Consider the following 13,162-nt stretch of genomic DNA (forward strand, 5'->3'; position numbering starts at 1 on the left):
TCTTCTTGATTATACCCTTTTGCTACTAACCTGGCTTTATTTCTAATAATTATACCATGTTCATCTAATTTATTTCTAAAAACCCATTTTGTTCCTATGACAGGATAATTTTCAGGTTTTTCTACTAATTTCCACACATTGTTTCTTTCAAATTGATTCAGTTCTTCTTGCATGGCAATGATCCAGTTATCATATATTATGGCTTCTTTTATATTTTTAGGTTCAATCATAGATACAAAAGCCATATTATTGCATAAATCTTTAAGAGAATGTCTAGTTGTTACCCCTTTTGAGATATCACCAATAATATTGTCGAGGGGATGATCTCTTGAAGCTTTCCATTCTCTTGGAAGTTCATCATTGGATTTGACTTCTTCTAGAGGATCTTCATTGTTTCCTTTATCATTTCCTTTGGAATCTTGTTCATGAATATTCATATGCTCTGAAGAATCTGCAATATCATCTAGCATATTCTTTCTTGACAAGATAGCATTAGATTCATCAAAGGTAACATGAATGGATTCCTCGATATTCATAGTTCTTTTATTATATATCCTATATGCTTTGCTTTGTAATGAATATCCAAGAAAAATACCTTCATCAGATTTTGCATCGAATTTTCCTAGATTATCTTTACCATTATTGAGCACAAAGCATTTGCAACCAAAAACATGTAGATGAGAAATATTAGGTTTTCTACCATTATATAACTCGTATGGGGTTTTCTTTAAAATGGGTCTTATTAAGGCCCTATTCATGATGTAACATGCAGTATTGACCGCTTCAGCCCAAAAATACTTTGGAAGAGAAGTATCATTTAATAAAGTTCTAGCAATTTCTTCCAATGACCTATTTTTCCTCTCAACAACTCCATTTTGTTGAGGGGTTCTAGGTGCAGAAAAATTGTGTTCAATACCATGTTCATCACAGAATAATTCAAAATCTTTGTTTTCAAACTCACCCCCATGATCACTTCTAATGGATGCAATCTTAAGATTTTTCTTGTTTTGTATAACTTTAGCAAGTTTTCTATATGCTTGGAATGCATCACTTTTATGTGTAATAAATAATGTCCAAGTATATCTAGACAAATCATCAACTATAACTAGAGCATAGTAATTTCCTCCAAAACTCATTGTTCTACACGGACCAAATAAATCCATATGCAATAATTGTAAGGGTTGAGTAGTTGAAACAACATTTTTAGGTTTGAATGAGACTCTTGTTTGTTTTCCCTTTTGACATGCATCACATAGTTTATCTTTTTCAAATTTCAATTTAGGCAAACCAACTACTAAATCTTTTGAAATTAATTTATTTAAGTGATCCATGTTTATGTGAGCAATTCTTTTATGCCATAACCATGGATCATCATCTTTGCTAAGAAAGCAATGATTGTTTTCTAGTTTTATGCTTAAGTCTATCATGTAAACATTATTAACTCTATGTCCTACATGCTTTATATTAATGTGATGCTTATGTTCTATAAGACATTTCTGAGAATCAAATGATACTAGATAGCCTTTGTCGCATAATTGACTAACGCTAAGCAGGCTGTGCTTAAGACCTTCAACAAGTAGAACATTTTCAATGGAGTTTGAAGAATTTGTACCTATTTTACCAACTCCAAGGATTCTTCCTTTGTTGTTGTCACCATATGTTACATGCCCGCTTTTCTTTGGAGAGATATGTGTAAACTTTGATGCATCTCCAGTCATATGTTTTGAGCATCCGCTATCTATGTACCACTTCTTCCTCAAAGATACCTACATAATCAAGTTTTTGACTTAGGTACCCAAACTTTATTGGGTCCTTGTATGTTAGTATAAACTGAGGATCCTTTTGGGACCCATATCATTTTAATGTTGCTGTAATTTTTCTTGAAGTAGCAAGTTGATATGCTATGTCCTCTTCTTCCACAGTAAAAACAAGTGATAGAATTAGAATTACATTTTTGTGTGGAAGTAGAGAAGTTTTTATGAAACTTTTGTTGTTTTTCAGATTTATACCCTAGTCCATTCTTATTGGAAACATATCTTTGTTTACTTAATATAACATCTAAATTATTTTTACTATAAGAAAATTTTGCAAGTGATTTTTTCAACTCTTTAATTTCTTTTTCATATTTTTCACAACAACTACAAGAATATGATATTTTCTTGTCAGAAATAGTGGAGATATTAACTTTTTCATTTGTTTTAGAAATTGAAACTTCATTTCTAAGATGATCTAATTCTTTGTTTAATTTTGAAATTTCATTTTCTAAATTTGAAATTGTTTTCTTAGAAGATGAAACTAACTTTACAAGTTTAATTGACTCTTTATGCAGATCAGCAAATGCATCTTGAAATTCATCAAAAGAAATAGATAAGTTATTTGAAGATGTTACCTCTTCATCACTTTCATAACTTTTAGCCATAAGGCAGAGATTTATCTCTTCATTTTCTGAATCTTCAGAAGATTCCATATCGTTTTCATCCCATGTGATGTATGCTTTCTTCAGTTTCTTTTCACTTAGATTTTTCTTTTCAGATTTCTCCATCTTTTTCTTGAAGATGGGACAGTCAACCCTCAGATGTCCAGGTTGATTGCATTCAAAGCATTTTAAAGTAGAAAATGAAGTTCTTGTCCTTCTCTTTGATTTAAAATTGGGTCGCCTCTGATTTCCTCTTACTTTAAGAAACTTGTTGAATATTTTTACAAAAAGACTTAGATCATCATCATCATCTGGATTATTTTCCTGATCACTTTCTTCTTGAATTGAGGATGATGCTTTAAGAGCAATTCCTTTCTTTTTCTTGTCATTTTCTTCATGTTGGTGTAATCTCAATAATTCCATCTCGTGTTCCTGTAACTTTCCAAATAAAGTGGCAAGGGACATGTTAGACAAATCTCTTGATTCAGTAATGGCCGTTACTTTAGGTTGCAATTCTCTACTTAAACATCTTAACACCTTGTTTATGAGATCCTCATTTTGAAATTCTTTACCTAAGGCTGCTAGATGATTTACTATATGTGTAAATCTCTTTTGCATGCTTTGAATATTTTCATTTGCATTCATTCTAAATAGTTCATACTCATGAGTTAGTGCATTTATCCAAGATCTTTTAACATCTGTAGTTCCTTCATGTGTTAATCAAAGAGTGTCCCACATTTCCTTAGCACTCTTACAATTTGAAACCCTGAAATATTCATCCATTCCCAGGGCAGATGTTATTATGTTTTTGGCTTTTAAATTGTATTGTACTCGTTTTCTATCCTCTTCAGACCATCTATCTCTAGGTTTTTCTATTGTTATACTTTCACTTGATGAACTTCCATCTATTGTAACTCTTTCTACTGTGGTGGGTATATAAGGCCCTATTTCTATGGCTTCCCAAATATTTAGGTCTATTGCCTCAATAAAAATTTGCATTCGGGTTTTCCAGTAGTGGTAACCCTCTCCCTTAAAGATTGGAGGTCTATTGATAGAATTCCCTTCTGGAAATAAGGAGTTTGCTGAGGCCATCTTTTTCTAGAAGCTTCTAAACTTTATACAAGAATGAAGCTCTGATACCACTTGTTAGACAAGTGGCCTCAGATATCTTAAGAAGGGGGGTTGAATTAAGATATTCCAAACTACTTCCCCAAGTAAAAATCTATTTCACTTTTTATTCAAGTTATAAATTCCCTTAACAATGAACTTCTTAAATATTGATTCAAATAAAACAATTTGAATATGAATATAAAGCAATAATAAATAAAGGAGTTTAAGGGAAGAGAAAGTGCAAACTCAGATTTATACTGGTTCGGCCACACCCTTGTGCCTACGTCCAGTCCCCAAGCAACCCGCTTGAGAGTTCCACTATCTTGTAAATTCCTTTTACAAGTTCTAAACACACAAGGACAATCTTTCCTTTGTGTTTAGAATTCTTTTACAACAAGAGACCCTCGGTCTCTTAATCCCTTAGAGAATTAGAAGGAGAAGAAGAATGAATCTCTCTTGAAAGAGATAGATTTTACAGATTGAGCACTCAAATAATTCCTGAATGAATTGCAATTGAATTGGCCAAGGAATTCTTAAGAGGATAAAATGATTTTGCTCTTTTAGAGAATAAACACTTGTTGTTCTGAAAAACTCTGAGCAAATTCGTGTTATAAATCACATATATATAGACCATTGGTGGTCATGAAAAAGCCTTTTGAGAAGTTGTGACTCTTAGAATTATTTTTCTGAAAGTCTTGTCTGGTAATCGATTACAGGATTTGTGTAATCGATTACAGATTTTAAAATTTGAATTTAAAATGTTTATTAACTGCTGGTAATCGATTACCAAAATTGTGTAATCGATTACACAGTCTAAAATTTGAATTCAAATTTTTAGTAGCTGTTGTAAAGCATATTTGGCCACTGGTAATCGATTACATCCTCTGGTAATCGATTACCAGAGAGTAAATCCTTTGAAAAACACTTTTTAATTTAAATTACTTTGCCAAACCTTTTGCTAATTCAATTAGGAATTCCCTTCCTAATATACTAGTGATCATCTTGATGTTGTGACTTGTATTCTTGAAGTATTGTCTTGAATTTAAACTTGAAAAAGCCCATTTGCATCAATTGCATCATATCATCATGATCATCATCAAAACACCAAAGGCATTTGCATCTACATTCAAAAGACTACACATCCTCCCCTTCACCTTCAGAGGACTACACGTCTTCAACTTCAGAGGACTACATGTCCTCGCCTTGAGAGGACTACATGTCCTCCACTTCAGAGGACTACACGTCCTCCCCTTCAGAGGACTACACGTCCTCGCCTTCAGAGGACAACACGTCCTCCCCTTTAGAGGACTACATGTCCTCACCTTAAGAGGGTTACATGTCCTCGCCTATAGAGGACTACACATCCTCGCCTTTAGAGGGCTACGCGCACTCACCTTCAGAGGACTACACGTTCTCACCTTCAGAGGACTACCCGTCCTCACCTTTAGAGGACTACATGTCCTCGCCTTCAAAGGGATACACTCCCTCACCTTCAGAGGGTTACACGTCCTCACCATCAGAGGGCTACACGCCGTCACCTTTAGAGGACTACACGTCCTCGCCATCAGAGGGCTACACGCCCTCGACATCAGAGGGCTACACGCCCTCGTCTTTTTAGGGCTACACGTCCTCACCTTCAGAGGGCTACATGCCCTCACCATCAAAGGACTACACGTCCTCGCCTTCAAAGGACTACACGTTCTCGCCATTAAAATTTGAATCAAAACATTCAATAACTGCTGGTAATCGATTACCATCCAAGTGTAATTGATTACACATTGTAAAATTTGAATTCTAATTTCTAATAGCTGTTATAAATAGTTTCAAATCATTTTGGCCACTGGTAATCGATTACATCCTCTGGTAATCGATTACTAGAGAGTAAATCTCTTGTTAAAAAACATTTTAACTCATATTCTTTGGCCAAACCTCTTGCTGTTTCAACTTGGAATTCCCTTCCTAAGTCTCTAGAGATTATCTTGATCATATATCCTGAATTTCTTGGATTCTTGTCTTGAATTAAACTTGAGAAGCGCATGATCCTCTTGAATTAAACTTGAGAAGCACATGATCCTTAGGCATCATCAAAACATAAAAAATTCTTTGCTTCTACAAGATTGTCCTTGGTGAGCTCTTCTTCTAGCACCAAGTCTCCAGTACGTGTCACTTCACAATTGACATGTATGAAAAAACACTATGTCTCTCATATCTGCCACTACACAAGTGCCACGTATGTAAGAGCATGTCACCAAGTCTCGAGTGCGTGACACTTCACAAGTGACATGTATGCAAAAGCACCATGTCTCTAGTATCTGCCACTTCACAAGTGCCACATATGTAAGAGCACGACACCAAGTCTCTAGTATGTGCCACTTCACAAGTGACATGCATGCAAGAGCACTATATCTTCAGTATCTGCCACATAACAAGTAACACGTATGCAAGAGCACGACACCAAGTCTTTAGTACATGCCACCTTATGAGTGCCACGTATACAAGAGCACGAAACTATTTCTCTAGTATGTACCACTTCACCAGTGACATGTACGCAAGAGCATGGAACTACGACTCCATTACGTACCACTCTATGAGTGACGCGTATGCAAGAGCACACCACTACGACTCTATTTTGTACCACTTCACGAGTGAGACATATGCAAGAGCACAACACTATGACTCTAATATGTACCACTCCATGAGTGACACGTATGCAAGAGCACACCACTATGTCTCCAGTACATGCCACTCCATGAGTGACACATATGCAATAGCATGCTACCACGTCTCCAGTATGTACCACTCCACGAGTGACATGTATGCAAGAACACGCAATCATGTCTCCAGTACGTACCACCTTGTGACTAAGATGTATGCAAGAGAAAGGCACTACGACTCCAGTACATGCCACTCACGAATGACATGTATGCAAGAGCATGACACGCATGTTGGACACACCAGGCTCATTAAATCAATGTTTGCCCTTGGTGAGTCCCTCCTAAAACCCAAGATGGACAATTCCCTGGTCGTTTCTCCAAAGGTTTGTCAAACCTAAGGCCCGCACTTGGTGAGTCTCACAGGTTCACAAAACCCAAGGCTCATCCTTGGTAAGCCTCAACGTAGACCTACAGGCTTGTCAAAACCCACGGCAAGCACGTCCCTAGTCCAACACTCGTTAAATCCAAGGTTCACCCTTGGTGAGCCCTCCTTTTTGCTAAGTTCCATCTCTTTAGGAACTCAAGGTACGCAAGGTTCACCCTTGAAAATCTTTCCTATTCCTAACTTTTATCTGTGTAGGAATTCAAGTTTGCAAGAATATAAAAAATCCAAGGCTCGCCCTTGGTACCAAAAACCCAAGGTTTACCCTTGGTACACACTGTTACAAAACTCAAGGCTCCTCCTTAGTCTGCTCACTCACAGCAACTATGAAGACCATAGTCTAAGGTCCAAGTTCCACAGGTCAAGATGACCTACTACCAAATTGGTTGGTAAGACCTTTAACCAGGGGCAAGCCAAACATATTCCTCATAACCATCAAGAGAGAAACTTCATAAGCCAAGATGACCTATCACTAGACTAGTTGACAAGACCTTCAACCAAGTGCCAATCACACTAACTCCACACAAGCATTAGAGGAGAAGCTCCACAAAGTGAAAAGGAAGTACCACTGCATGAGTGACAAGACCTTTAATCAAGTTGAAATTAAACCTAAGATGATTTCACGTCATCTACTTTTCTATTTCACAAGACCACCAAAGTCTTGCCTCAACACCGACAAGGTCTTGCTCCCTATGCCGTCAAAGATTTAACTTTCACCATAGTGGTCCAATTATACTACTAGAAGTAACGGAGCATTGCATAGACAAAGCAAAATTCGTCAACAAAGGAAAAACATACACATTGAAGAAAAATAAAAATTGTCATAATTACAAGGCCTATGCAACCAAAATACAATAATGAAGAAAATAAGAAAATAAATATAAGGAAACCTAAACTTGGGCATCATCGCCTCACTCCTCTTCCTTCGTAGCAATTTCTTCTTTGTCAAGCAGAACACCATCCTTCACGTCCTTGAAAAGGTCAAAAAGACCCAAGTCAAGGACTTTGGTGAAGAACCCGGCCTGCTTGGCGGCCTTTTGAAAGCCCTTTTCATGCTAGTCCATAACTTCCTTCTTGTACATTGTCAGCTTCTCTTCAAGCTCCTTGCTGGCCTCCTTTATCTTGGCTGCCTGCAGCTCAAACTACTCTAGCCTAGACTGCTTTAGCCGGGCCTCTAAATCAGTAACCACCTTGGCAAGCTCGCCCCTCTCCACCGTAATGCCTTCCACCTTGCCAGCCAAGTCCTTTTTCTCTTCCTGCAAGCCCTTGCCAACCTTGTGTGCATCAACTTGGCCAAGACATTGCCAACCTTGGAAGACAGTTGGTGGTTTGACCTTATAGCTTCTGCAAAGGCAACGTTGGTGTTAGCTACCTTAGGGCACTCTTGTCTCCAAACTGTGCGAGTAGTAGCCTGCCATTTGACAACCTCCATCTCCAAGGACAACACCTTGCGAAGAGCCTTTTGGTGCCGATGTCAATTCTCCTCCAGAATTGCCAAACTTCTCTAGAGGAAGACTTTGATGGAGTTTGTAGCATTTTGTACCCCAGCTAATTAGATGAGGTTTCTATCAAAGGCTGAAATAAAGCCAGTAGGGTTTTCTGCTTCTGTTTGTAATTCACACCCTATAGTGAATTAGCATCGCTGGAGGTGTACAGGTGATCCAACAAGACATGGGGATGAAAAGACGAGGAAGGCGACGTTGTCAGCAACAAAATAGAGGGTGTAACTGGGGGAGCCAAAGAAGTAGGAGGTGACATCATAGGAGCACTAGTGGTCACCACACCAACCCTTAGGAAGGTTATGGCAGTGGTGGATGAAGACGCCGCAACAGAACTAGCCAAACTAGCCAACACACCAATTCTAACAGCAGCAATAACCTCTCAAATAGGTATGGCAGGAGGAGGTGGAGGAGTAGGAGTAGCAGCGGCAACAGTAGCAGGAGTAGGAGCCTTGAGGGTCGACAAAGCCGGAGGTAGATCTTGTAAACTCGAAGGGCGATCGAACCAGACGTCAACCTGGTAGGGTCAGACTGTCAGTAGAACGGGAAGCAGGGCTCATGTACCTGTTGAACATAAGTGGTAAACCATCAGCCATGACATAGTAGCCAGCACCATGAAAAACGATCCTTGAAGCAGTGAAAGACATTTAAGTCAAACTCGAACAACTTCTTGGACACGCTATTCAATGAAACCCAACCAATCTTGCTAGTCAGATTCATCTGGAAGAAAAATAGGAAGATCGACACACTAGGCCAGATGTTGAAGAAGGGGTATAAAATCTTAAAGGCCTTCACCATGGTCCAACGATACGGGTGAAGTTGGGAAAGGGTCACGTTCAAGTGCTCAAGAAGAGCACACTAAAAAGCGGTCAAGGGAAGAATGAGACCCATGACCTTAAGCAAACATCTGTACATGAAGAAGAAGGATGTACTACTGGATGCCACCCCCAGAAATGGAAAGTCATACACCCATAAGCCTAGACGACTATCTTGTAGGACTCTTCAAGATTTTCTAGTTTCACCTGGCATTGTAAAGCAGCGACACTCCCCACAGAAGTGAGGGAGGACTTATACTTCAGAACATCGCCCCTCACCCACTCATAGCCAGCAATGGCAGGTGGGACAATGGTGACCTAATGCTATGGCTACGTTGCACACAAGGTGACTTTTTGCAACCGGCAAGTGTATCGGATCACACAAGTAGTATAAAATGGTAAGAACCGAGTATTGAACTCTTGGGGAACTTGTGTTATCTGGAAAGCTATTTAGATAAATAGGCGTCTAGTATGAAAATATGATTGTGGTTATGAACAGGTATTTAAACTATCTAGGCAAAAAGAAAGAAAATCACGCAAGAGAAATACTGTGTAAAAACAAGTAGATAATGCGTTGGTCTTCCACATAGGTTCCTGATGCCAAAAAGGATGTTCTCTATTTAACAATGCTCATGTGTTCCTATGTTGTCTCTTGGACTGCTAGACCCCGATTCCTCATGATAGCATAGCCTAGTCCTGACCAAGCCTCGTTCGCAGATTCCTCTTGTAAGACTAAACTCAACCAAGACCGCATTAAGACACACATACACAACTAAGTTCTTGTACCCCGATTCCTCGTGATAGCACAACAACTTAGTCCCGTACTATCAAGGACTTTAGAATCAGATCAGTTTCCACTGTTGAATGACCCTAACAAAGCATGCATCTACGTGATCAAGTTAACAACACACTAGAATGAAAAGCAGATAGCACAGAGAACACACAAAACATCATTACATAGATAGAAATATATTTACATCAGGTACCTAAAGGGAAGATCCAACAGAGGATTTAGCTTTCCATAGTCTGGAAACCTCCTTTACAACAAAGAGAAGAACAAGATGAAAGACTGCAAAAACATAAGTGGTGAGGATGTCTCCTTCACCTCTAGGATCTCACAATCACTCACAAACTCATCTCAAACTCTTAGAACGGCTTTCGCTTCGAACTCGCGTCTCTGCAGATCTTCACACAGCAAAATCTCTCAGAACTCTCTGGAACTTGGACCCTTCTCTCTCTAAAACCTTCGTGCATGCAGAGCTTCTCAAGAAAAGTTCCCAAAACTCCCTTTGCAAATCTGATTTCAGGCTTAAATAGGTGGCCTTGTTCGTGCTCGTGCGCTTAGCGCAGATCTAGATCGCTTAGCGCCATAAGTCGATTTTGGCTTAGCGCGCTTGTTTCGCGTAGTGGATGAGATGAAGTGGTGCACTTGTTGACCTGGAGCGGTGCGCTTAGCGAACTTGACAGCTCATCTTCTTATGGATTCTTCCTCACGCTTAGCCACTAAAGGTTGCGCTTAGCGAATTCTCGCTAAGCCAACAACTTGGCTTAGCGAAAGAGTGAAAAACAACACTTTGCTAAAGTTGCCTATTTAACCTGAAATTGAGAGAAATTGATTATTAAACGCACAAAACAAAAGTATAAATTATCTATTACCTATATTTAACAAAAAGTACTTATAGTATTACAAAACAACCATAAACTGGGAAAGTTTGATACAATATACACAAGTTTTATACACAAAAGTTAGTCGTATTCATCGACTAATAGTGACGACTTAACGTCCCCACCACTTCTCCTTGGTCCCCCAGAAGAAAAAGAGGGGAGAACCACCATGAACGAGACAAACTCCCTAGCCAAGGAAGCAGCGAAAGGCTGCACCTTCCTGTGGAGGCGAAAGGTGCATCCACCAGTACAATGTGAAGCCCCCAACCTCTCTGAGGAAGAGGATTCATTGTTGGAGGCTCCACGGCGAGTATCCTCCGAGGAGGAACCGTCAATGGAAATGACCTCCCAATCCATCAGGGGTTGTTGAATTGAACCGCCAGAATCACTGCCACCTATGCTGACGGCGAAGTCACACAGAAATGAAGGCATGATCATAAAGATAATACCTTGAAGGATCAAAGAAGGTGAAAGAAGAAAAAAGGAATCATAAGCACAAAAGGAAAGAAGATTTAAGAGGTAGGAAATCATAGTAACGGTGATCGAGGCCATACCCAAATCAAATAAACATTAAAAATGAAGTATCTAGGAAGTGATCCTAGGTCGTCTCCCAACAAGCAATGCTCAACCAAACGTTCATAACAGATAGTAATATAACAGTAACGAATTAGGGAGGTTGTTTATTTTTGTAATTTAAACAGTGAGCAAATTTTAATTAGAAATTAACAGAATTAAAACATGTTGTTTCCCCTTGATTCACAAGCAAGTCTCTTATCCTAGGTTACGAGAATTTATCCTTAATCAGTTCAACCACTTAATCCAACCTTAAATTAAATTACTAAGCGAAAATTAACATAAGGCTGTCATTATGTGATTAAGAAACACATACACCAATTAATCATGAACGAAACTGATCATTAAGCATGAACGTAAATTAAGCACAGAGACAATTAATCAAGCACTAAGCATGCATGGATTAATAGCAACAAATACAGAGTATTTGGTGAAGAGGAAAAATTGAGCAAAATTCAACAGTAATAAAAAAACCTCAAAGAGAGTTGTGCTTGATCCTCAAGAGAAAACAACGATGGAGACTTAGCCTTCCATTAATCAGTAGAAAATGAAATTGTAGATTGAAGCAGAAAACGAAATTTTATTGCTACGTGAATAGTAAAAATTGGAATTGCAAAACCTAAAATTATTCTTTCTTCCAAAATGAAAAAGACTCCTAAAACTAAAACCTTGGTGTTGTTATATAGGTTCTCAGCCCCAAAGCTTAATAAACTGTTTTCAGTCCAAACCCATTAATAAAATAAAATCTGGACAAGATAAGATAAGATTTGATAAAATAAAATCTAGATGAAATAAGATCTAGATAAGATAAGATAAGATAAAATCTAGATGAAATAATATCTAGATTAGATAAAATCTGGATAAGATAAGATTTGGTAGAATAAAATTGTCTGTTCTCTTCAAGTCCAAGCCCAATTCCAGATTCAAGCCCAATTGCTTATAATTCTCCTGAAATTAAATTAAAAACACAAAATTAGTCCAGTAGGCCCAAATGATAAAACTGCATAATTAATTTGACAATTAAGGCTAATCAGTAATTAAAATGGTGACAAAAAGGGTTAAGAAATAGGAGAAAATGATGACACATCAAATCCCCTCACACTTAGCCTTTTGCACTCCTGGGCAAAATAAAAAAAACAAAGCAAGGGACAAATCCAGAGACATTAAAGAGAAACAAACATACACAAAAACAATTACATATTTCTCAATGAATCTCAAGGAATGAAAAGAATGGGTAACATCCAACATGTAAAGAGTTAAAGAATCAAGGCTGTCATGAAAATCATCCAAACATCTCAAACATGGCAAGATAGTCAATCAGCTTAAGAATGAAAAGTGATAAAACCTCACAAGATATGCACTCTATCTCTTAAGTGTCTAGGCTACTGTTTTACTCTCAGAGCACCCATGAAAACAAACACCACATAGACATGGCAAGAGTCTAAAATTGACAACCACATCACAAGAACATGCACATGAGGATCAAAAGGTCTTTTAAGGTTGTAATGGGGCTAAGGACAAGGTAGATGAAAGTATGGGATAGTAGCTAAAACCCAAAGGAATAGAGGAGCAATGGGGAATAAGTGGGAAGTAAGAAAAAGTAGTAAACCCCAAAACCAAAATTACAAATTAAGCTTTAAAAAGTAAACCCAAAACAAAATCAACCAAGTCTTCAACCAATCCAAGTCTTCAAACCAAGACCTCATTTATTCAATTTCATTTTTTTTGTATATATATATATATATATATTTGTATTTTTTTTTAACGTGGACAGTAGCAATTGAAAGCATTTGAAAAATAAAGCAATAATTAGGCAATATATGTATACATCATCAAGCATGGCCAATAAAAACATAATCCAATGAAACATACCCCCCCCCCCCCCCCCTCACACTTATTCCCAAAACAATTCCAAAGCTCCAAAATTCCTTAAGGGTAGGGTGAAATTATGGTTTTTCACTTAAGGCTTGTAATGAGCTTCAAAACAA

General features: G+C 38.0%; 1 protein-coding gene across 1 annotated transcript; it reads left to right on the plus strand.

Annotated features, from left to right (window-relative positions):
* The first annotated feature begins 6,047 nt into the window (after positions 1 to 6,047).
* Positions 6,048 to 6,578, plus strand: LOC114371584. The gene has a single exon (XM_028328980.1). It carries the CDS (start codon positions 6,048 to 6,050, stop codon positions 6,576 to 6,578), a length of 531 nt encoding a protein of 176 aa, XP_028184781.1.
* The last annotated feature ends 6,584 nt before the right edge of the window (positions 6,579 to 13,162 follow it).

The sequence above is a fragment of the Glycine soja genome, chromosome 10 (assembly GCF_004193775.1).
Source record: "Glycine soja cultivar W05 chromosome 10, ASM419377v2, whole genome shotgun sequence".
Taxonomy (NCBI): domain Eukaryota; kingdom Viridiplantae; phylum Streptophyta; class Magnoliopsida; order Fabales; family Fabaceae; genus Glycine; species Glycine soja.

Bases quoted from the DNA above. Each gene is read 5' to 3' on its own strand.
- LOC114371584 (XM_028328980.1), top strand. From the start codon at position 6,048: ATGTACCACTTCACCAGTGACATGTACGCAAGAGCATGGAACTACGAC.